General features: G+C 38.8%; 2 protein-coding genes across 2 annotated transcripts; one reads left to right on the top strand and one right to left on the bottom strand.

Annotated features, from left to right (window-relative positions):
• The first annotated feature begins 488 nt into the window (after window positions 1-488).
• LOC119740075 (UPF0746 protein DDB_G0281095-like) lies at window positions 489-18,570 on the top strand. Its single transcript, XM_038215278.1, has 8 exons — window positions 489-545; window positions 8,809-8,900; window positions 11,647-11,707; window positions 12,890-13,015; window positions 14,131-14,172; window positions 14,791-15,024; window positions 15,811-15,861; window positions 17,230-18,570. Exons 3-8 carry the CDS (start codon window positions 11,654-11,656, stop codon window positions 18,307-18,309), a joined length of 1,587 nt encoding a protein of 528 aa, XP_038071206.1. The 5' UTR covers window positions 489-545; window positions 8,809-8,900; window positions 11,647-11,653; the 3' UTR covers window positions 18,310-18,570.
• Window positions 18,571-22,254: 3,684 nt separating this feature from the next.
• LOC119740076 (uncharacterized protein DDB_G0271670-like) lies at window positions 22,255-25,055 on the bottom strand. The gene is made up of 5 exons (XM_038215279.1): window positions 24,719-25,055; window positions 24,435-24,599; window positions 23,782-23,950; window positions 23,240-23,518; window positions 22,255-22,490 (listed from the first exon to the last, which is right to left on the bottom strand). The coding sequence occupies exons 1-5, from the start codon at window positions 24,920-24,922 to the stop codon at window positions 22,255-22,257; spliced, it is 1,053 nt and encodes a 350-aa protein (XP_038071207.1). The 5' UTR covers window positions 24,923-25,055.
• Window positions 25,056-25,611: the final 556 nt, after the last annotated feature.

Below are 25,611 nucleotides of genomic sequence, written 5' to 3' on the forward strand. Positions count from 1 at the left end.
TTGAAAAACTTCGGTAATTTAGTCTCTTGATCCGCCATTTTACTCATTTAATGATTTCTATTTTAAAATAACCTACGTGTTCCTACATATTTTTCATAGTTTCGGAATGTAGTCTTATGGAGACGTGCACGGCAAGCGTCTATGCTTTGCTTGCAGATTAACAACCGACTCGTACTAGTATGTGGCCCTTACAATGTTCATCCAGTAGAGGGCGCTGTGTTTGTGCAGCATGCTGAATACACAACCCAGTCTCCTTCTTATTTTGTGTACATGTCACAATTGACCAATTGAGAGCATATCACATTTTAACGTACCGCCCTCTTCCGACCTACATCGGCAGAGAGGTCAACACAACCGGATGTTCGCTGGCTGTGCATGCCACATGTGCTGTACATGTATGCGGTATTCGTACGCGCGAATGATCCGACAAACAGTGACTATTTTCAACAATATAATTTTATAAATACACATGTACTGCTTTTCGCCCATTGTGATACTCACACTCATCGAGCCCATTACTTAGCATGATCTCAACTTTGTTAATGGTAAGCTGTAGTGGTAGGAATAGGATTCTCGTCTTGCAAATGCAATTATTAATCATGATCATATGTCATGTATGTATAGACTATAGGCCTAGGCCTAGGCCTAAATGGAAAAAATTGTCGGCGATCGATCCGATCGTGCAGTGTACTGTCATGAACTTGAAGGGCCCCTGTTTTGTATTGATCAAATTAGAGTCAAAATGTTTTTTATAGCTCAAAAATAACCTTTTCAATCAAAAGCAGACTTTTTCTCAATTTTAAAGTAATGACACCCGTTTTGCAATTTCGAACAGATGCTTGGGGTAGAAAGGCAGAAAAAAAATCAGGATTTTCCTTAGCCCCACTAGTGTGGCCGCAGTATGCTGCGCTGAACCTCAGCGCAGCATACCGCGGCCACACTAGTGGGGCTAAATTTTCCTGTGCGGTTTGTGCCTTGCGATTCACGTGCATCCTGCGTGCTCACGGTACATGCATCGCGCGGTGATCGCCATCTTTATTTTTGGGTCGCGTGTTGTCGCTGCGCTGTCATCGTCATTTTACCCCCAGATTTCCCTCAAAAAATCAAAGCCCTGCCCTCTCAGTCTTGGTCTTACTCCTAGAACTATGATCAGTGATGATGCTGCGTGGAGCATCACAGTGTCTAGCCTTGGTCAATGCTCTCGTCGTTATTCGTCCCGTACGCGGTGTGTCGGCATATATCCTCACGCGCTATGCACATGCATGTAAAAATACAGTGCGAACAGCGACCTCACGCGGCCACTATTTTTATGCAAATCAGTTGGGGACGATCGAGAGCCTTGGTTCAATCGTCCATGTGAGGTTTTTGGGGTGGTGTTCATTATGTTAATAGCCTTAGCTGACCTTAAATGTCGTTTTCTTATTGGTCGATCGTTGCATGGAAACTTGCACAGTGAAACGTGGCACCGTACATAATCCATACACGTACACGTTGTGTGTCTCTGCACACGGCACCAATGCACAAAAGCTTTGGTTCCTGTCACGTCCGCAAAAGGCGAATAGCTGCAAATAATTTGATGACGTCCGGATTTACCAAGGTGTGATTGGACACTCCACATATTAGCCCCGCCTATCTGTATTCGCATACGAGGTCGTGCGCTAAAAATCCAGCTCAAAATAAAGAAAAATATAAGCTTTTGCCGACGATTGAACCAAGGCTCGAGATCGTCCCCAACTGATTTGCATATCAAATAGTGGCCGCGTGAGGTCGCTGTTCGCGCTGTATTTTTACATGCATGTGCATAGCGCGTGAGGATATATGCCGACGATTGACCACGTACGGGACGAATAACGACGAGAGCATTGACCAAGGCTACACAGTGTCAACACCTCCCAAATGCATTTAAATTGACAAAACCAGTGTTCAAATCGTCCTTTGGACAGAAATAAAATTTTTGCTCAAAATCAATAGGATAAACGTCAGAAAATTGTAATTTTCTGTTGAAGAAAATTGGTTCTCAGTGCAGTGCCAAAACGGCAGCCAGGTTACTTCAGGGGCAGCGCAGACGATACCATTACGCAAAAGGGGTAATATCATTATACAATAAATCAACAGAGGGTGGTCGTTACGTGTGAATCCGTATACGACATGATAAGTTCATTACCTCCACACCCATATCTGAAATGGTGGAGTCCAAGCTCGGTGCAAAGGCAAAGATGGCCGACAACGGCAGTGCTGCTTCGGATCATTTTTTTCGTGTGAAAAAAACTCCATTTTCATAAACGAAATGGAACCTCTGACCCATCGAAAAATAACTAAGTCTAAACTTTAAAGTTCTATGCCTTTTTTGTCAATTTAGAATGTGTTTTGGCAGTGTTGACGGTGTGTTGATGTTGTGCCCATTCTTGAAAATCACGCATTCTCGAAAATGGGCATGCACATTCTCGAGAATGGGCGCGCATTCTAAGAATGAGCGCCCATTCTTAAGAACGAGCACGCGTTCTTAAGAATGAGCGCTCATTCTTAAGATTGGTTGGGAATATCACGTGCACAATTTATGAATTTTGCCCAATCTTAACAAACATTGCACGACATAATTATGTTAAATGAATTGTATAGCGGTTAAAAGGGAAACAATTCATATAAAGAGGAAAGAAAATGTGCTATGCTTCTGTACTCGTATAATTACGATAATTTGAATCAAATTAAACCTGTTATTATTGCTTTTTTCTGCCCACTATGGGAAGTTTTGTAATAACGGAGGACTGGGAACTAGTCTGGGAAGTGCTTTGTTTAGGCTAGACAAGTTACAAGTCCCTGCATGTATCATATGCGTGCCACAAAAAAAAAAACGATGTCCAGAAGCTGCCAAAATTGCTCTTTTGACTAGATAGAATCCAGCTCTGCGACGTTATGGTGGGATGTGAACAATAAATTGGTGGCAATTTAAATGGGAAATAGCATTAGCACTATGGGATGTCGCAGTATTCATTCTCATTCTTCACATTCTTCATTCTTACGTCCCCCCCCCCCCCGCTTTTATTATCCCAAACATAGGAATTCTTTGCACTAGTATTATTATGTCTCTTATATTTTCCCGGTCCCCCCCCCCATATTAATACGCCTTTACTTATCATATCCACTCTACTTTTCAGAGCCTTGCGTTGCAACAGTATAATTATTGAGAATCAGTGAACGAGGATTCAGCTAGACTTGCCAAGCGCAGCCGGTGCTCGGCATCGACAAGACCGTTATCTTGTCGCGCATTCTCGAGAATGTGCGCTCAATCTGGAAGAGTTATTTTTTGCCAAGATTGAGCAAGGATCCAGTTGCACATTCTCAAGAATGTGCATGCCCATTCTCGAGAATGCGTGATTTTCAAGAATGGGCACAACATTGACGCTAATGCGTTGACGCTTCTATCATGTGTTGATGCTGTGTTGACGCTTATTAGTACGACCCCTGTATTCGATCGATTGATATGTCAAAAATGACATATTCAACCTAAAGCTTAAACTTCTCTCAATTTACAATGACACCTTTTTTGCAATTTTTAAAACAGTTTCTTGGGGTAGAAATTACAATTTCCCTATATCTTAACCTTATCGCAAATAAATAGCAAAATCCAAGAGCATCACGGGAAGATTCAGGGGCATTGACCGCGTGTGTACGCCGTCAACGTGTATGCCGCATGTCTTCACACGGCGATGACGGCATGCGCATTCGAACACGGCATTTGTGCGTGGTTCTTTGCCCCCTTATCCTACCCATAATGCTTTGCGCAGCAGTGTACTTTGCTATTTGCGATTAGGTTTAGTTATTTATTGTCTTGTCACGTCAATTGTTTTATGTTAGAATATAAAGATAGTACAGTCGTTTTCCTAGTTCTGGATAGCAAACATCATTCAGGCTGCTTTTTGCTCAACTACTCCACGAATTCAAGTGACATTGATTAAAAAGTGTACCTTGAGTGATGGAGAGACCACAAAATAATTTTCAAAATTTAAGCTCTTTTTATTTTGATTTTACGACGTCAAAAGTACCGATGTCACTTTTCCTAGTTCTGGACATGCTGGATCGGTTCAGTCAGTTCCAAATCGATCAAAACTACTTCACGCGAAAAAAATAAACCATGCGAGAATTTTTTTTTTTTTTTTCAGCCAGAACCAACCGAATCAAGCTATTTTTGGATAAAATATATTTTTTCCTTTACCAAAAATAGTTCATTCAAGAGAATTCGAGCAAATTAAAAAAAAAAAAAACGTAAATGATTTTGAAGTTTTTGTACGCAGCGCAATGGCTCAAACTCACGCACGGACCGAAATGTTTGACCCAGCACAGAAAACGTCGCACAAAACGCGCGTGTAGTTGGGTCATAAGTGCACGCGCTATCCGGAACTAGGCAAAGGCATACATGTATGGTCATTCGTTGGCGAATTAGAGACTTTACATCATATTTTGATTCAACAAGCGTTCACATCTATGAACATTTACAAATTACGGGTATATCGCAACGGGCCCGGTTCCTGTAAGCATGGTAAGGGAAAACAAAATTCACTTTTAAATTATTTTACCTACCAAACTAGTTGGCAACATTAAGAACATGTAGGTTTGTCATAGATAAAAAGGGCAGGGTTTTGAGTTTTGGGGGAAATTTGGGGGTAAAATAACGACAAAACGCGACACGAAAATACAGATCGATCACCGCGCGATGTACCCTTAACATGCAAGGTGCCCTGAATCACACGGCACAAAATGTAAACCAGGTGGGAAATTCGTAATTCCTACCCAAAAAAACTGTTCAAAAATGACCAAAAAAAGGTGTCATTATTATAAAGAGAAGTCTGCTTTAGGTGGAAAAGGTCATTTTTGAGCCCAAAAAAACCCCCAAATAAACAAAAAAAAACATGTTCAGTGTCCTGCGTTTTTGGTAGAAGGAAAAAAGTGGACTTTTTTTCCCCCCTTCCACAATGGCCACCTGTTGCCAGGTTTTTTAAATGGTGCTACTTCGATCAGGAACGACGTGCCAGCTTTATATGCGCTAGAAGCAACAAACAAAGAGGCCAAAATGATGTCACTGTTTAAATTTTATAATTTTTTTTGTGTTCAAAAAAGAGGAAGAAGAAAAAAAAAAAGAGGCGGCCTCCAAAAAGGAAGCGGGCGGAAACGTTAAACATCTTTCTTTTTTTATTTGGCCTAATTTGATCGAAGCTAGACAGGGGACCTATCACTGATCTCTTTAAAGACTGGAGCCGCACAATGAATTCAATTCGCTATCTTTATATAGAGATCAGTGGGCCCTACACTACACGATCACCAAACTATGGGGCTTTAGTCGAGACCTGTGGGTAGGCATATCAATGTGAACAAATTGCAGATAATGACTGAGAAAACTGCATTGGATTTTTGCCATTTTTGGTACGACCGCTGTACCTATTACCTCAAAACTACATCATTTTTTTTTTACATACTCTCGTTCAGTTCGCAAAAGGTATATGATTTTGATCGATCCAGATGGTGCAAAAAATGATAAAAATTACCTCTTTTCTGTTCCGAGCAACATGGAGAAGTTATGCACATAATTGGAGATCGGCTGCAGTTATACAGCTATATGGCTACAATTGACTTGTGCATGGCTCCTGGCTAGACTGTTTCCCAGCCCCCTAAAAGCTGAAGCCCCCTGGAGTCTGAAGGACAATGGGGACAGGGAACCAGACCAGCTCCTGGCTAGCATCAGACGGACCAATCGCAAGGCGGTTCGATTGGTCGCTGTGGAGTTGCCCAATCAAGACGCCATGTGATTGGTCCATAATGGTGACCAATCAAGATGACTAATCGAAGCACCCTGTGATTGGTCCGTCTGATGCTATCAGGAGCTAGTCTAGTTCCCTATCCCCATTGTCCTCTGACTCCTATATTTTTAGGGGGGATGGAAAACAGTCTAGCCAGGAGCCATGCTCAAGTCAAATGCAGCTGATCTCGGATACATGTATCAGTGCATGTAACTTCTCCGTGTTCATGTTGCTTGGTACGGGAAGGGGATAATTTTCATCATTTTTGGCACCATTGGGATCGATTCAAAACGTTCCCCTTTTGTGAACTGAACGTGAATATGTCAAGAAGTACCAGACGTTGTTTTGTGGTAAAATATACAGCGGCCTTATCAAAAATTGCAAAAATCCAATTCAGTTTTCTCGGACGTTGTCTGCAATATTAGGGATGTTTAAAACCCTAACTCCCTGTCCTTTTTGCTAGGATGTAGCCTCAATCCTGCAAAATCTTCCAATTGGCTTTATGGGAAAAATAGCATAGCCTCAATCCTGCAAAGTCCTTCATTATTTCTTGAACATGGTCCATGGAGGGGTGAGTGACCACTGCCAGAATCCTGCAAAATCCTGTGGCGGTGACTGTCAATACGTTGAGGCTGGGCCAGTGACATCCTGGAGCAGTACGAAGGATTTCAAGCATAATCCAGGCCTATATTTTTCCCCAAGACCTTAACAAATTGCATCCTACGAGGTCAGTAACGCACTTTTTCCATGTAACCTCAATCCTCTAAATTCCTCCACTTTGGCAAAGAGGATTTTGAAGGATTCATGGCAGTTGGGGTTAATTAATTTAATACCGGTAGCATTGATATGCCTACCTATGGGGTTGACTAAAATATAGTTCTACAACTTGACCGTTGAGACAACTTGACTCGGGACAGCTCGACTGTTGAGACAACTCAACCGTTGAGACAACTCGACTTGGGACAACTTGAGTTTATGGAAAAGTCAGCCTCGACTCCATGGGCGCATGCGGAATACGTAAACGACGCTGACCGGTTACATGTATTCAGAGCGTACTATACTGCGCACATATTTGTTCACTCGACTCAACTCCACCTTCTCGACCTAATGACTCAACTCGAGTCGAGTCGAGTCACAAAAATCAGTGACTCGTTACAACTCTGGACAGTAATATCCTGATATGCGTTTTCTTTTTGGCGCACCATATCACCGTCGTTTTGTTACCACATGAACATGTACATTGAAATATAATGCGTTCAGCCCAGCGCCAGATCGCAAAAATATCAAACATACGGCAAGAACTAATACAACACGAAGTACTGCGCGCATCTGGCTTGTGTGTGATTGACGGGTCATGTAAAAATTGTGGGTTGTGCCACTTGTAATTCTGCAGACAAAGTGCATGGCTAAGCTTTTCAGAGCAGAGTTTTTTCCGAAAAGTGCATGGCTAAGCTTTTCAGAGCAGAGTTTTTTTCCGAAAATTACCGGATTGTTTGCTTGCCAAAATTTAAGAATCGTTTTGTTGCTTTCTGGAATCGAATCTCATAATGTGCTCTTAAAATACATTATTTCATGAAATATATTTGCCTACATTTTGGGGTTTTTGTTGCCAGTGTGGCCTTTACTTACAGAGGTAGTCCAGTAAATTGGCCACATTTAAGTGGCTACAGAGGGGGATATATTTTACGAGATATTCCTCAATTCTATGGAAAGATTCTCCTGCCAATCTGACCATCACTTTTTCCCTGCGGCGACCTACCAGCCATCAGAAAGTTAAAATGTATTCAAAAAGTGTTAAAATTTAGAATAGTCAGTTCGAAGAATATGGTACACTGTACCTTGTAACATGTACCTCAATTCCCAGAAAGCACTTGGTAGCATCAGAAATGACACACAAGCAAAGTGTACACTGCTGCACCATGATACCGCAATACATGTAGGCCTTTTTGCTGGTAGGGAGGCTAAACGGATGTCCAGACCAAAATTTTTTCTCTGGGAACCAGGTTATTACTTGGGGAAGCACAGTGTTCTGGTACATTTACATCAACCAATCACTGGCAATCTATTAAACCAGCTTGATCTTGTTAAAACTATTGCCATGTTTATTTGTAGAATTTGTATTTTTGTCACAGTTATGTGCTGTTTACCTTATCCATAATAATATTTCCCTTCAAAACCAAAGCTCTGTCCTCTTTCCACAAAATTAATCCTGCAGATATTCAACCCGGTGTCATCGTCATCTACTTAGCCTAAGAAGCTTAGAAGCGAATTTTTGTTAAATAAAAATAGTGTCCTCATCTACCGATACATAATCTCCATTTATTTATATCAGTTAAAATTATGTCTGCGTACACCCCACTTGTTCGTTGAAGCTGCCATTTTGGTTGTTATGATTGAACAATAGTTAGTTTGTTGTTTGTTTGTGCGGGAAGCAGCAGAAATACCCAGATCATGGCAGAATCCAATGTAACTGAGTAACATTGTGCTCAAGGTACATGATCCTGTACCTTTATTGATATACATGTACAGACCTGTACATGTATGTTGTAGTTTGATCAATTTCATTTCAAATAGCTAATTTTGAAAATATGTGAACCTTTAAGTTGATGTACAAGTACATGTACTGGGTAAATTCCTCCTGTTTTCTTTACAAGAAGCATCAAAGTACTGAATCTACACCACATCTTGTCATATTTTTTTCACTAAAAATCCATTCTTTAATTCTTTGACAAGTACCTAATTTCAATTTAAATCCCCCTTATCTATGTTAATGAAATGTCTTATTGTGCATACTGGTTTAGCAAGTTTGTAATCACATCAATTAAAGGGTTAAAGTGTATTTACTGGTGGTCAAGAGAGAAACACACTAAAACAATCCTGATTTCCAAACCATAGGTCCTACTGGTACATGTAGATTACTTCATGGTCGTATTATTAAAAAATTGAATTATAAAAACATACATTCTGGAATTCTATCCAATAAGTAAGAAAGGAGTGTGTTTTTTTTTTTTTACAGAATTCTGCATGGTGTGCGCGATCATTTGACTATGTGAGATGTTTGGCAAATTCCATTGCCACTAGTTGAACGCCTGGGGGAACTTTTGAAAGGTACATGTAAGTCAATTCCAAATTATGTAACACCCAAGCATATCCTTGTCATTTGATTGGAGGATTGTAGGTCACGCGGCATTCATTAAACGAACCACTGCATGGCCTACGTCATAACTGCACTTTTGGTTCCATGCACCGTGCATTTTCGTCCCATCCCTTTTGATCTATTGCATGCCATGCACCCTTTCAGACGTGCAGCGGCCCAGCGCTATAGGACCAAAAATTATCATGCGTTATGGCAGTACCAAACTTTCCCTTGAAGTTGATGCAGTTGCCTTTATGATGTTTTGCATTTTTTGAAGAACTTACAATGCTAATTTTCATTATTGTCAATGATTTGACTTAACCTTTGTTAGCTTTCAATAAGCTGGAGAAAAAAAGCAGTGGAGGTGATACAATTTTGTGAGTTTTGTTTGGTCTTCAAGTTTAATCCTCCAATCAAATGACAGAGATCTACTTGGATGTTATATAAAACAAATAATGAATGTTTGCATAATTTGTGCAATGTTGAGAATAATTTCATTCGTTGAAAGATTGCATGTTCCATTCAACTCCAATCTTTCAACTCCTGAAAATATTCTTACCATTGCACTCAAAAACATTCATTATTTAAATAATATCCCTCACAATGGACAGATAGTGCAGCACCATTGAAGAATAGCGTCTAACAATTCCGTAGTGTTAAGGGACCCTTATATTTTAGTGCATCTCTTTTGTTGTCCTACAAAGTCTGTAAGCTCAGACAATATTATAATTTTACCAACCTTATTTTCAAAGAAATACAAACATATTTGGATGAGGTACCCCCCCCCCAAAAAAAATACTGCAGATTTTGAAACTGAATTAATAGGCCTAAATTTTTAACATTGCATAAGTTTTGCTAGTGAGAAAGAATTTGGCTGACAATAAGTAATCAATGAATTGATTTTAACTTTTGTTTTGCCACAGTGCAGTTTATGAAACTAATGAATGTCACACATTCAAGTAACGTACGATCTGTAGTATGTACGCGTTACATGTAGCTGTGTGCACACTTACTTAAAAAAAAAATGTGGCTGTGCACACAGCTGCACGCCCTGGACACGTATGCCCATTGGTGCAACCGCATGGACATGTACACTGTACATGTACATTGTAAGTACTGTCGGATGTGTGAAACTATACAGGTTTTTGCAATTGTCAGAGAAAAAAAAGACGCATAAGTACAGGTCCATGTGTACATGTACTGATACATGTGTAAGGGACATGTTCGATTTGTGGTGATATATGTCCAACATCATCAGCAAAATAATAATAATAATAACATTTATAACGCGCCTTTTCCAAAGGTTACAAAGTGCAACCAAGGACACCTCTGATAGTAGGAAAAACCAAAAAAGAACATTAACATGAATCAAGTGAACAGGTAGGATTTAAGTGAGGATTTAAACATATGTATTGAGGTGGAGCGTGGAACTGATTGTGGAATGGAGTTCCATAGATCTCCTAATGGCCATGATCATCAATGAGTGAGGATTAGTCAGAGCCATGTATGTTGTGAATATTACACTTGCACAAAATATTAAATGTGACGTTCTTACCTGAAATCGGTATTGATGTTAACCAACACATTGCAGCACTGCGGTACTGGGGCTAATGATGGTAGGGAAGCTAGTTTGCATTCTAGACCAAAACTATATCTGATGAATCTTAGTCTTTTGGTCTGGGGACCAGCCTTGTACGGAAGCACAGTGTGGTGGTTTTAGGCATATCATATGATCGTGATGAGTTGATATGTGGGATATCTGCTCTAGTAAAAAATCCCCCAGATCTTTGAATTACATGTATATAGAAAAGGTGTTTGACTGGTTGCAAATTGATCACATGTGAGCCTCTTATCTACACACTTCCCATAACTTGGACATCACTAATTTTGCGCTGCAGTGACCTATCAGCCATCACAAATCGTTTCCTGAGCTGTCACATTTTGCAGGAAAACTGCTGAATCCTTCACCTCTTTAAAAAAAAAAACGCTAGGTCTCCACACATAACAACAAGTGATGTCCACATACTGCTTTCTGAATTTTTATTTTACTGTGACAAATCTCTGTCTGGTTCTGTGCTAACATTTCATGTTACTTTACAAGTTTAACAAGATTGGAATCATACCGTAATACATTAATATTCTTAACTTGATTTCCATTTAAAAAACATACCTTGAAAGCTATAAATCAGATAAAGAAAATACATAAAGAACAAAGCACAAAAAATGCATACAATTGTTGTGCAATTCCCTTAAACAGTGAATTACAAAAATGGATTGTAATGTTAGCAACAACCTCAAGAATGTACAAGAATAACCGTGTGGTACAGATAAACTGTTATGTTACATCATCATGATGTTATCCTTAAATGAAATCTCACTTTAAATGTTCATTTTTCTCTGGCTTTTATAACTGCAGAACTAGAGGTCAGTTTTAGTTGTAACTTGGTTTTCACTTACAAGCGGGGATGTGTTTGCTATGGCAACATTTGTGTGACATCATGATCGCATAATTGGCTTTAAAGTGACAGTGAATTAGAGTTGAATTTTTGAAGGCCTTTATCCATAGAACTATCCAGATCAATCTGCCTTATTCTAATGCACATGCATAAGTCCCATTAATCTAAATAAATTTGCGAAACAGCCATGTGACGTGTTTGTCCACAAACATACATGTAAGATGTATTTACTGTTCTTAATTTCTATTTCATTTTGATACAGACTAAACATGTCATCAGATAATGAGCAAGATGTTATTCCACCTACGCCACCAACTGAACAGGTGTGTACTTGTATTTTAAAAAGACATAACCATGAATGTATTATATGTACATGTACATGTGTACAGTGTACTCCTTCATTCCAAAATAGACTAGACCATCAATGTTGTTATGACACTAGATGTCCAATATTTGTCCGTTCTATATAACTGGGAATCCAAGCAGGATGGGAAATCAAATCACTTTTTCCAAAATACCAACACAAGCAAAGTTAATCAGCATAAACAGTGAATTTTTTGTTAAACCAGCATTTAAATGGAAGCTTTATTTGTTTATGACTTAATGACATTACAGTGTATATTTGTGCTACGTGTACAAATTAGGCGAACTTCAAAAAATCTATAAAATCACCTGATGGCGTCTTCATAATTTTAGCGTAATTTTTACTCGAAACACCTATCTCAGTCTAGCTACATTCTGAGTTTCAACCAATCGCAATTACTGTTCTACAGATATAAGATCGTAAGATGATGTCATGTGTCCCATGTAACTTCAAAGTGATGTTTCTTTTCAGCAAATAACTGTGCTGTATGGACTAAGCCAATGCTAACTTTAAATGATATGTTACAACATTTGATAAACTTAACTGACTTTTAGTTTTCATGCATACATGTACTTACGTGTGGATGGAAGTGTTATATACTTTAAATGTGTGTGTAATGGATACAATACTTTTGTTTGTTGGAACTACATGTACATGTATATATGTACATGGCAGACGGAAAGGTCCCATTCACCTCATTGAATAGTTTAATATTTCACCAATTAGGCTAACAAAATGTTGATCCATGTACTTCTGCTACCAGTTACCATACCTGCCCTATTTTTGACATTCCCTACACCTTATTTTGTTCCTTTTTTGTGGGAGGGGGTGGTTGGGATGCCTACATGAGGATTATGCACAGTCGAACCCCCACCCAACCCCCCAACCCCCCAACCCCCAACCCCAACCCCAACCCCCTAAAAAGGTGCTGGCACTGGATATCATAGGAGGCACTCGAAAAGTGTTGAAGACCAGCTAGCCATGTCTTTATCATCCGTTTAAGACCGGCCACGGGACAGGCTCTTGACCAATACAGGGTGAACTGTCTTACACATGTAGGTATTTATGACTGTTTGTTGACAGTATTAGCAAGTTACAACATGTAGTGTAATAACTTACAATTTCTGTTGTCTTTGCAAAGGCTTGCTGTGCTGTTAGTTCACAACAGAATAAGACAAAGAGAAAGAAGAATGCTGCTTACAAAGCAAGGGAGAAGCAATGGAGGACTGAAAAACGAAGGATAGCAAGACAAAAGTCAAGGCAGGAGGTACATGTACATTTATGATTCTTCTATTTTATTTTCCATGTTTGTTGAAGCAATATGAATCATAATTATTAATGGGCTCAGTCACTCAGTAACATGTCTCTATCAGTCATGGGTGCAAACATGACATTTACATAGTTCAGGTTGTAAAATCAAACAGAGAGAGTGTAAGACGACCCAAAGACGGTATCAAACTTTACAAGAAACCTAACTTCCAGGCACCTTGAATATGAGCTTCAATGTGTTGAGCGAGTAATTTTCTTGAAATAATTTTCTTTTATGCTATTCAGCTGAGAGTTCAAGAAAAATGATTAAGTTTTATTTTCATTTTTATTTTTTTTTCCCCAAAATATATCAGCAATATCGTCAAGACTAGTCATACATAGTTCATTCCACTTTTTTGTCCCTCTGTAAGTCCGAGCAACAGTGCCAGAGCACTATAGCTCTGATGTACATGTACCTGTATACTTTTTAATAAAATCATGGAAAATACAACTAGTGTTACATTGTCATCCGGAGCAATGATGACAAGACAACTCAGCAGCTGTAACCAGTGTGTATGGGTGCACATGTTGCAATAACACTCCGCACTAATGCTAAAAATAGAGACTGAACATTGTGATGTCACGCAAGTTATCTCATGCTTGATTGTTTTGGGGTTTTTTTTTGCCATCTATGGACGAAAGGACTTGGATAGGACAAAAATAACAGTAACGTACATTTGTCCGACATCTAGGGAAACAGCACAGCAACATTAGTGCAGAGTGCTATTTCAGTGATTGGGCTTGATTTCAATAGCTTTGAAATTTCACCGTAGTCACTACATCCTGGGAAAAGGCATTGTTGTAGTACTTGTACTCGATACTCATACTTAAGTACTACTCGAGTACTTTTTCAGAGAATTTGTACTCATACATGTATGGTACTCATATTCGTACTTGAATGTCAAAGTACTCGTACTCACAGAGAAATCAAAGTTTTCGGATCTTTCTCTGTCTACGTCCGGACAAACACGTTTAATAGCTAGCCGTGAGTGGGTCTGTATATCTGTCTGACTGTTTATTGGTTTGTTTCTTTAACTCTCATGCTTGTCCAACTTTGCTGCTTTTATATTTTAGAAAGCAAGAAAAAAATCCCCATCAGAGACAGAGAATGCAGAGGTAAGTGCAAAATGTACTTAATAAGGTATTTGATATTCATTCTGTTCAAATTAACTTATTTTTAGGATACCTACATGTAGTGCAGAATATTATCATGCAGTAAGCTAATAACAACATGCGTATGTATATGTACTACAGTTGTATCCTATGTAGACAGAAATCTAACAATCATATCAAGCATTTTTTTCGCAAAAGTGGTGATACTAAAATTGTATATTATGTATTGCTGATCAGGATAATTTGTCTTTTATATGCTTCTCATTTGTTTTTATTTGGATAATCTTAAGCATGTTAACATACTGTACAGCAATCAGAGCACAGGACTTGATAAACACTTGATTTGTGCTTGGTGTCTATATCTATTTGTTAGTTAAGGCCAGTTCAAACATCCGGCTAGAGCAAGTGCAAAATGAAAATTCATGTCATAAACTCATTGTTGACCTCACAAATTTGGCCTCACTTATTCTTTTGCATGAAGTGTGAAGCGGCTTTTAGAGCTAGTCTTTATATCAATACCAGTACTTCCTCTAGGCTGTACAAATGCACTCTGGAACGGTTGACTAATGTTTCATGGATGGCTAACTAATATTTTATTCTGAACGTATACTCTCTTAACAGCAAAATCTGCAACATCAGTCACTGCAACAGCAGCAGCAGCAGCAGCAAGAACAACAGCAAGAACAACAGCAGCAACAACAGCAGCAGCAACAGCAGCAACAACAACAGCAGCAACAGCAGCAGCCACAGCCAAATCTGGAGCAACAGCATGGACAGCTGCAACAACAGCTGATGCAAAAACAACTGCAGCAAGGGAATTCCCCCTGTTGTACATCAGTCTCAATACCACTTCAGGTATATACTGCTATAAGTCCTATAAGTGTCACTCTAGGTCAATACTTATTGCAACTATCCCAATAGAAAGTGCAGTGTGTACATTATTCCACGAGATTTGATTTGTTGAAAAGATATGAATAATAACGTGTAATTTAATTAAAAATAGATGCAAAAAAAGGGGCCATCATGAATTGTTCCTCGATAATTATAATGAACAAGTCTCCAGCATTGTCTGTAGGGAAGGCTTCAACTTCAGTGAGAATCGACAAATCAATTTTGGCATGAATTCTTCTCATATGGATAAAAAGATTTTTTTTTATTTTAAAGGCATTTACAATGTAGTTTCAGCCATGTTTGTGTACAAGGGAATGCTGTTAAAGGACATAATCACGAACAAACATTTTGGGCCATATTTTTTTTTCTTCAAAATGAAACAGGTGACTTTGTCCACAGTTAATGATTCCTAGGCTGCATAAACCAGTATTGATTGGTTTGGCCTATTAAAGATACTTGATACAGCAATGCTTTGACTCCAGTTGAGTGATAAAACAGCTGAGATCACAACTTGCCTGCTTTGTCTGTTGACCCAGTTTGACTAGTCACAGTGCTTGCTTGACGTGATCTGACTGCTGGTGACTATCCTTTGTTAAAAGTATAGCAGGAAAAGTGGATGAAAGTTGACTGTTTGTGTTTTTTAAATAGCATGAGTGTACCACAATTTTCTTTGTTGTTTCAATGAATTGTTCAAAAAGATCTACCATACATTTCTATTTATTGGTGTTTGCTTGTTTATTCGTGCATCAGGAGGACACAGATGTACCTGCAGAGCCTGAATGTTCCAATGAAGAAGTGAAGGTTAGTATATTTCAAGTTCATAATGTACCTAGTCCCACTGTCTTATTTGCACCTCAGACCGCCAGTATCCATTAAGCATCCACCTGCCTGGTGAAGATGGTCAAACCATTGAAACTACTGTGGATAGGGTGACAACATAACTTTTATGAAGCCTTACGAGTATAAACAGAACATTTTTTAGACATACAGTACCAAAATGAAATGCTCATTTCACTGTTAATAATTATGACAAGTAGACTAAAATCAAGAAATGTTCCATCTTTTGTTTACAATCCTGTTTTTCCATATAATCACTTCTTAATATAAAAATTTATGAACCATTTATTCACAACTAAATCAATGTCGAAATCCAAACTGAGTGTCAGCAAGTATTTAATGTTGATCAAGTTCATCAAGCATGGGCGTCTTGAGGTCGTTGCCCCCTCCTCCTCCTCCCCCCCCCCCCCCCCCCCCCGACAAATTGTCTAGAAACTTGCCCTTCTGTGGAAGAGACCCTGGTGATGGCCATGTCATCAAGTAAGCTATAAATACTCCAAGTACAGATTGATCCATTTCGTATTATGATTTTCCCCACCCCACCACAAAAGAAAATGGAGAATGATTTGGCATGTGGGATTCAGAAATGTATCAGGTATTCCTAGAGCCAGGTACACCATAGCTGGACAGCCCTGGGTTCCAAGTAGCATGATGTAGGAAGTTTTATGTTGATTTACAATGGAAGAATTGTATTTTTGAGGTTTTTTAGTTAGGTATTTCATCCAATTTATTTAGACTTTTTCAAAATGATTGTGCTTACTTGAACTGTTCCTATTAATTTCCATGGTTTTTTTTTTTATATCTATATTTCAACATCATTCTTTGTAGGATGTGCATATACCGGTAGTACATATGTACTTCTTTTCACATGTATAGCATTTGTTCACTTACAAATATTCAAATTCTTCAAAAGCAAACAAAACAAGGGTGTTCCTCTTGTTAAAAGGAGGAGACAATGTGTACATGTACATGTAGTTTGAATTACCTTCAGTACAAAAGAATATCATGATGCACACACTCTTTTCATCACCATGGTCAAAATCAATTCAAAATGGGGATTTCGTATATGATTAATGACCAAAATAGAAGTGGTAGCCCTTGTTAGTCAGGTCTATGACTAAGGTAAGACTTTGCATGACCAAAAAAACCTTCATCAAAAAAATCTTTCATTATCACCTTCATCCACTTTTTTGAAATTTAATGAAATGAAATTTAACTCAATTTATTTTTAAGTGGTATTGTTCCATTGTATTCTGACATTAGTAATAATATTTATCGTTTTGTAAATAAATGGTATAATTTTAAACTGTACATTTCAAAATTATATTTCAGAAACGGCACAAGAGGTTCCGATGGCCTCATGAGGTGAAAGAGCAGAAAAGATTGTGTGCCCCACCAGAGCAGAGCCTGGAGGTTCATCTCCAGAGAGAACAGGGGCACAACCAGGTTCTGGAGAGGCAGCTGGCTAAAGTGACAGCAGACTTCATGGACTTAAAGCAGAGGCACTCCGGCTGCATCCATGAGAAAATTAGGCCAGCTGTGTTGCAGAGGACGCTGACCATGGTGGAATCTGCAACACAGCTAGGATCGGGATACAGCTACTCGCAGCCGGAACTTGATGAGGTGGATTTTGAGGGGGTGATTGATATTGAGGTAGATTTCGGCAAGAAAAGATTATTTAAAGAGGAAAGTAGTAGTAGTTTGTATATAGTGCCAGATAGTAACCCTACAACATATATTAAGGATTATACCAGCAGGTTCAACACAGCAACACTGGAGTTCAAGGTTCTGAAAATGAACAAGGACATTGAAGGTGTTCAAAAGCCTGCTGGTGTATATAAAAAGGAGCGCCAATGTCATATCCATTGCTTGGTAACAACATCCACTAAGATCCCTATGGATTATGACAGAATGGTAACAGCCTCCAACATAACCCAATGGACTGATGATAGGCTCTCAAACAAGCAATGGTTGCAGATTATTATGGATACTGCCAACGCCCTCAACGGGCTTCATGACAATGGCTTCATCCACAACCAAATGCGACCTGACAATATTCAGCTTGTGTATGATAGAGGTGGCAGCATGGGAAACATCCATGCAGAAGTCATTGACATGTCTCTGTCCTGCATGGAGACGTACGCACGCAAGCTTACAGAGTTGCAAGTGTATTCACTGTCTTCATATGAGCTTACCTTTGTTGATCCTATGCTACTTAGACGGGAAACTCATCCAAGCAAAGCTAGTGATGTGTATGCCTTTGGCCAGACCATTCACCAGTTAGCTCTGCATAATGATATCCCCTACACGGTGAGGTGCCTTGCTGATCAGTGCATTGTAACCAACCCATCAAAGAGACCCAGCATGGAGCTTGTGTGTGAAAAACTAGATTCACGAACTGTTAGATGTTAGAAACAGTGTGTATTATTTATTTGCTTAATGAATTAACAAACATATGTACAGTTATAATTATTACTTTTTAAAATAATTTATTGCCAAAGTGTTTCTCGACACTGGACATTTTCAGAGTTTCATCAATAGCACTTTGTCCAAGGCTTTCAAAAGTATTCGTAATTTGTTTTCTCTCAGTGTGTGTCCATTATATTATTAGATTCCTTAACAAGGAAATAAATGTGTGTTTGGGAGGTATTATAACACTCTGTTTAAGACCGGTGGGAGCCTGGATGGGTGATAATTACCCCAGGCCCATCCAGACTCCCACCGGTCTTAAACAGAGTGTTTATACCGACCGCACACATATTTATTCCCATTCATAAATATCTTTTCGGTCAAAAAAAAATCTTTTCGGCCCAAAAATCAAAACAAGTCAAAAAGAACACGTTGCCAAATATTTTGTTCAACCATTTTACTTCTTGTTTTGCAAAACACCCCTCTGACTATCATATGGAATGCCCCTCCACAACTCGTTAACTTATAAGGACATTGTCGTGCACGTCGCGCGTACTGCGCGATGACGTGCAAAATGCAGCTGGGCTGGTGAAGTGTGAATCTCGGACCATGAAATACCGATTCACTGGTAGTATATTACGCATGCATACGTGAGGAATGTGAACGTTCAACCAATGAATGGGAGTCCAAATTTCATGTAACACTGGAAAAGTGTTTAAGACCAGTTAGCCATTTCTTTAATATCAATTTAAGACCAGCCATGTGAGGGGCTCTCGACCAATAGGAATGCGTAAACTGTCTTAGGTATTTATGAATTGTTTTTATTACCATATTTCACCCAGCTAGTTTTATGGTCATTAATGGACCCTGTTCAGGAACCGGTTCCAGATTATGATATCGAGTACCCGTAAATAAAAAGCAACTTTACAAATTACTTGTGATTCATATACAATAACAAAGAATTTAAGAAAGGTTTGAATGTCACTGGTGGGAAATTGTAAAATGAAAGCCAGGCTATATGGAAAATAACACCAGTTGTACCTTTATGACGAGCACTGGAAGTTACATTTTCACTGTAAAGCTTAAGACCTCACTACATGTACCACTGTATTTATTGATGCACATATTTGATGTTAGGTGCGGACCTTCCTGAACAATCAGAACGGATCATTCCCTTTGAATTTCTGAGTTGGGTTTCTGTTGCGGATACCCAGGTACCCATATTTTCTTCAACAGAGTACATGGTTCCCCTACAACTCGTAAATGCACGCCCCTAACAATGCAGCCTCTTGTTACATGATCAGCTAACTTTGAGTTGAAAAACAGCACAATCGTGAAAAGCATTTCTCTCGCAATCTAATGTTTTGTCCGCAATGCTGCGTTTGACACAACCATGGAGAACTGTTGAAAGTGATGTCCTTTTTTCTTTTTTTATTTAAAATTCTTTGGTTAATTAGTGAATTGCCTTGGAGGATGTAAAACATTGAGAATTTGGACAAACTAATCGTGCACTGGTTTACACGTCACGCATGCATACATACTGTGTGTATATCATACTTATAAGATTTGCATTTCATAAGTGGTTCTGCTGTTTTTCTTGTCTTTTTATCTTCATAGTTTTTTTACTTTTGGTGTTCATGGAACAACCAAAGGCACATTTCCTCTACAATGTCACAATCTACTGGTGCCATTTCAAGTCATTTACGGTAAACTACCGGTACATATGAAATACACAGCAATGTTAAATAGACATTCTTTATCAAACAAAGAAGTGTAAACAGTGCTGTTTGCTTGCAAAACAAATAAAAACAACCACATTCTGTGTGTGATTAGTGCAATCAAATCCTGAAAATACATTTTGATTTACAAACCTAACGTGTCAGGTGACGTAAATATAAATATTGCCAGGGTGGATATGATACAGATACTGCTTGTATTGGAATGCCAGAAAACTGTCATTATTTTACAAAAACATAACACATTACTTCCCATGAGCTACAACACAAAATTCAAATATTACAGCTGTTTTTCCTTCATATCAAAAGATAAACTGATGAATATAATGACAAAACAGTATTCATTTGAAAATTTTCCTCTTTTGAAGATTTGAAGATCTTCTGAGTATTATTTTTTTCATGTGATGTGACATTGAAGTTTTGTTCATTATTCTAATGAATGTACAATTTTCATGGTTTCAAGATGTGCTCTTTGCCTATAACTAAATTTAGTTTTTGTAAACATGCAGAAACTGTGCAGTGTCATTCATAATTTACTGCATTTGCTATGGAAAACACTGCGTTACTATAGCAGGAAGAGTAGGAGAATTGGGCACAGTAAAGTTTGAAAAATTGTGTGCACAAGTCTAAGGGGTTGTCTCCTTAAAACCCAATCTTAGTTTTTTATTAACCGAACTCGAACAAGGATTTTTAAAAGTGGTTGAAACTTGCAGTAAAAGTTAAGCAACCTGTTTCTCTTATGCATGACTAATGGCCCAAATTACTCGCACTTGCATAAATACAAATCAATCACTGCCATTGGGCCTTGCTCCATATTGCCTGTAGGCGGCACAGTTGCCCATTCATTTTTACTTTTTTTGTGAGCAGTGATTATAATATTGACATTATTATTGATCTTTTGTCGAAGACAATTGTTATTGATATCTTCACGCCCGGTCATCTGTGAATTTTCAGTGGTTCTTTAAATATTTTGTTCGCAGCTTTGTTAATTACCAGAAGTTTGTTTACATGTACTTTATTGGTTATTATCTCATTTGTAACATTGAATTCATTCAGAATTCATTCAATTTGATTTGAAGCTTGTATGAGTTAGGTTTGTTTAGTTGTGCTATATAGTTGATGTTTGCAGGCACATGTATTTTCATTTGCTTCGCCATTGATTGCATGCAACGATTTCCTTTGCTTATATGCTATTGTGTTGTTGATTTGAAGCTAGCATAACATGTTCATTTGCTTTGTTGATTACATGCATTGATTTCGGTTCATTTGGCGTGAATCTGGTTTTTGTATTGATATTGAATAAGCTTCAGTCACTACATTTTCTGTGCTTATTAATTTGTGCATATTTTAACTTTATGTTACATAATTTACTAACTTTGATGTTTTAAGTTTCTTTTAATTTTGCCTTGCATGTCAAGCCCATCGGTGATTTTTTATTATAAGGCTTAATTTGGATTGGAATTGATTCACTGATTCTGTATTTTTTTTCAATAAATAATTAATTGGATTCATTAATCTATGAATTTTCTACTTGTTGCTTATTTTGCTCCTCGCTATTGGTCAGTTAATGGCCTAATATAAAATTATTCTGTTGCACCAAACTAGATGTAAGGTTGTAGGCTTTTCATTGTTTTTTTCTTTGTTTTTCAAGTGTAGTAATTGTATGCAAAACTTAATAAATTATTGAAGAAAAGTGAGATTTTTTTTTTTTTGGGGGGGGGGGACATATGCTACGTAATTGGTTCATGTCGGGAAGAGAAAGAGCAAAGTCCTAAAAATCCCTTTACTGTATACATGTATGTGTATGCATTGACGTGTGTGAACATAGGTTGAATCAGGTTTTGTACATAAAATGTATGCAACGACCACCTTAAACTGCGATTTTAGAAAGACAAGCGCTTGAACAAGTGCAACAGAAAGAAAAAGGTATTACATACATTTTGTACCTAGATTTTTTTTGCTCTTCTTTCACATTATTTGATGTATCGTACACATGTTGTAAATTGAAAAGAAAAAAAAATCATATTTTTAAAAACTGTGTTTTTTTTCCCGTTTAGATGAAAAGAACACCGTTAAAGCAAAGTGTCTCAAGAGATGCATTAGACAATAAAAATGAAGCTTCCGTATCATATGCCCTCAAGTGCGGTTTCTCCTAAACTCTCAAATGATCTCGAGGTCAACTTACAGCTGTATGTGGTGAACTTGGAACATATCAGTTTTGGCCTTTGGTCAAGGTCAGTGGCCAGGCAATAAAGCTTCCTTTTTGCATAAAATGTTCACCATTAAACGGGTGAATGAGTGGAACTGGTGTCTTCCCCGTCAGTCCCACAACTTCAAAAACTCTGCATCCCGGTGGGACTGGATGGCAGTGGATGGTGGTCATGTTCTCTTGTTTATGTCCATTACCAACATGCGCATCATCTCTGTTGTACAGCCGGTACCATTTCACTATAATGTGAAAAATAATTGTATTAGAATAGGAAAACGAAATACTTCTAATTCATCTCTTTCTCAACATAACTAAAAAAGCAACGCAATTCTCCCTTTTGGTTGTAACGCATTTTCAAGCAAATTATTAGAAGTGCCTCTTGAAATCTGGATGCAGCATTATTTGCATAACAAAACAATTTTGGGAAAAAAAATTAAGATGTAGGATCGACCCTTTGTATCAAAGGGTAGCATTCACAGAGATATGCATTGGCACAAGTCAATGTATGCATAGCATAGGCGCGGGGGGGGGGGGGGGGGGTATCCCCCCAATAAAGTCTGCCCTGTTCCATTCAAATGCCTTTATTTTTCACTAGATTTTAACCCCCCCCCCCATTTCTATAGATTGCCCTCCTGTTGTTGACAAGTGCCTTCTTTTTCTTTACCAAGTGCCCTTAAAAAAAAGTTATGCCTTTGTTGTTATCGGCCAGTACGGGTGCCATTTCTTTAAATTTGGCACATGTATATTGCCATGAAAAGCACCATATATTGCCCTTAAGTGTATCCAATCATGGGTTTTGAAGAGCCCCCCCCCCCCCCCCCCCCCCCAACGTGTCCACATTTCAGTACTGGTGTGTAAGTGCCCTCTTGGAACATTTTTTACCCCCCCCCCCAATAAAAAGACCTTGCTATGCCCCTGCGTAGCCCTGCCAATTGGAAGCCCATGACCGCATCTTACAATGTGGTCTTTGTTAGCATCGGATCATTACCTGCACCTGTAGTTGGGTGGTTGGCACCTGATGTTGAGGAGTGATGTTCTTCAGTGGAAGAGGGGGCAGATGAGAAGGAAGAGGTTGAAGTAGTTTCTTTGGATGAAGGTACTCCTTCCTTAGCTTCAGTGGAAGAGGGGGCAGATGAGAAGGAAGAGGTCGAAGTAGTTTCTTTGGATGAAGGTACTCCTTCCTTAGCTTCAGTGGAAGAGGGGGCAGATGAGAAGGAAGAGGTCGAAGTAGTTTCTTTGGATGAAGGTACTCCTTCCTTAGATAAAGCTGCAAAGAAAATAAACTAACGTATTTGCTCAAAATCACCTTGAAAGTACACTGGAAAATGTGTTGTATCCATAAGCTGATCAAGAAAATAACTAGAATGTCAGAATATTTAGCAGCTTGGTATTTTTATTAAAAAAATGAATTTATGTTAACTAAGTTTGAGGAACAACAACATGATTTGGATTGAAAGAATATTGTCGCAAAGTTAAGATTTAGAAACAAGAGCATAGAATCCACAATAATTTCCATGGGATACTACTAACCTCTTACAACATGTTTGGACCACAAATTTATTAGATCCATCCCAGCAGCCTCAACAGCTGCTTCTCCAACACCAGGTGTGGCATGAATGGTCACGTGGTCCCTGACCTGATTTTGACTGTAATACAGGGTCACACAGTGTGTGTTATGGGTTCCCCACAACTGGTTTGTCTGCGGAGAATAAGATCATCAAAGCAAAGCTTTAAATACTCGATCATTTCTTTATATTTAAAATCAATGTAGTGTGCGCATGCATAACCAGGATTTATAAGGAAGGGCAGAGTTTCCCAAAAGTGGTAGTCTACTTAAGGAAAATGTGCCTTGTTCTAAAAAATTGGACTCCCTCGTTAAAAAAAAATGCAATTTTTTTTTTTCTACAAAGTTTTAACTTTTGTCAATTTAGATGTTTTGCCACACCCATGTAAACCATCCCACACCACCATACGGGCCTGGGTTGAGTGTGCAACAAATTATGAACCAAAAGGGAAGAAGTGAGGGTAGGCCTAGAATAATACTTGAAAATATAGTACACTAGTTTAACGGCGGGCAAACAACTTGCATCAACATTATCACAGACGCATCCAGCAGTATTTTCACATAATGGTACATAAAGTCTAAAATACCGTTTTATGACTCTGATTGACTTTATAATTACCCGAGACTCCACATGAGCTTTCAGTGCAGTAGTGCTCAACTTTGTTTTAAAGTTTTCCTTTCGTAGTGGCAGCTTTGGCTTCTTTAGATCTTCTCCGCACTCACTGCATGCACGCGCTGCCATACCATTTTCGGTCTCGCACACGGGGCAAGGTCGTTTCCGCTTCTGCAAAGTTTATTAAGGAGGCATTATTTGACGAGTTTGTATATTCTGATGTAATATACACAAATATAATGTCTTACACTGACACGGAGGAATTCCTGATGCACCATACACCAACTTACCAGATTTTGTAGGCAACGTCGTTTTTGTCCGACGTCACAACTTGTACTTGTGGTTGGTTGTGACTCGGATCCGGAGTCATGATCTTCAGCACGTGTTGAGCAGTCTGCAGCTGCATGCGGTGGTACTGGTGGCAGTGCAGACCCTGCTGCTGCTTCTTGCCGTTCTTTGCTAGTCTCCATTGAGTATGAACTTGAGGTAGACATTATTAATACAAAATGTTCTATCTATCACTGGGTATACAACACGCGCTGTCAATAGGGTGCCTGGTGGTGATGTGCATAAACAATGGAGGTAGAATCAGGACTTTACACAGACCGTCATTCAGACTGTCCACTGTCCCTGACCATACCGCGCAAATTAACACTTCTCTCACTCTCACAGCAGGTGTTTAAATAACCTCACTCTTTTCCAGTCCTCCTGCCATCAAAAAATGTGCAGGGAAACATGACTCAAGGACACTTCATCCTCCAGATTGACCGAGTTTAGTTGGACTTTTACGCACTGAGCTGATGAAGGATAAATAAGTCATGTGATAAACCGCATTCGCCCATTTTCCCACTTGAGATGAGTTTCCATAAAAACCACGAAGGCCTCGCCATTCTGTAAAGCTGCCCAATTTTGTCATCTTTCCTCAGCACGGAAATATTTTATTTTTTGTTCTCAATTTATTTGAAAAATGAACAAACAAACTGAGAACAAAGTTTTGGCGTAAATGAGAGTTTTTCATTTACATGTGGCTGACCGTAGCCTGGGGATGTACCCCAGCCCTGCGTGGCGAAGAATTCCGCCCAGAAATAAAATGTCACCCCTTTTATTCCTTCCTCCATGCTTTACCCCCATGGGATTATGTGGTGTTGGGTGTGTGTGTGTGTGTGTGTGTGTGTGGTGGTGG

This window comes from Patiria miniata, unplaced genomic scaffold, assembly GCF_015706575.1.
Source record: "Patiria miniata isolate m_02_andy unplaced genomic scaffold, ASM1570657v1 HiC_scaffold_4, whole genome shotgun sequence".
Lineage (NCBI taxonomy): Eukaryota > Metazoa > Echinodermata > Asteroidea > Valvatida > Asterinidae > Patiria > Patiria miniata.

What these genes read in the sequence shown, in the direction of transcription:
- LOC119740076 (XM_038215279.1), bottom strand. Translation starts at nt 24,922, where the DNA reads ATGTCTACCTCAAGTTCATACTCAATGGAGACTAGCAAAGAACGGCAA. An exon ending in GACGTTGCCTACAAAATCTG is followed by an intron (nt 24,600 to 24,718) that starts GTAAGTTGGTGT and finishes TAAACTTTGCAG; the next exon opens with AAGCGGAAACGACCTTGCCC. An exon ending in AAGCTCATGTGGAGTCTCGG is followed by an intron (nt 23,951 to 24,434) that starts GTAATTATAAAG and finishes TATTCTCCGCAG; the next exon opens with ACAAACCAGTTGTGGGGAAC.
- LOC119740075 (XM_038215278.1), top strand. Translation starts at nt 11,654, where the DNA reads ATGTCATCAGATAATGAGCAAGATGTTATTCCACCTACGCCACCAACT. An exon ending in CTACGCCACCAACTGAACAG is followed by an intron (nt 11,708 to 12,889) that starts GTGTGTACTTGT and finishes GTCTTTGCAAAG; the next exon opens with GCTTGCTGTGCTGTTAGTTC. An exon ending in GACAAAAGTCAAGGCAGGAG is followed by an intron (nt 13,016 to 14,130) that starts GTACATGTACAT and finishes TTTATATTTTAG; the next exon opens with AAAGCAAGAAAAAAATCCCC.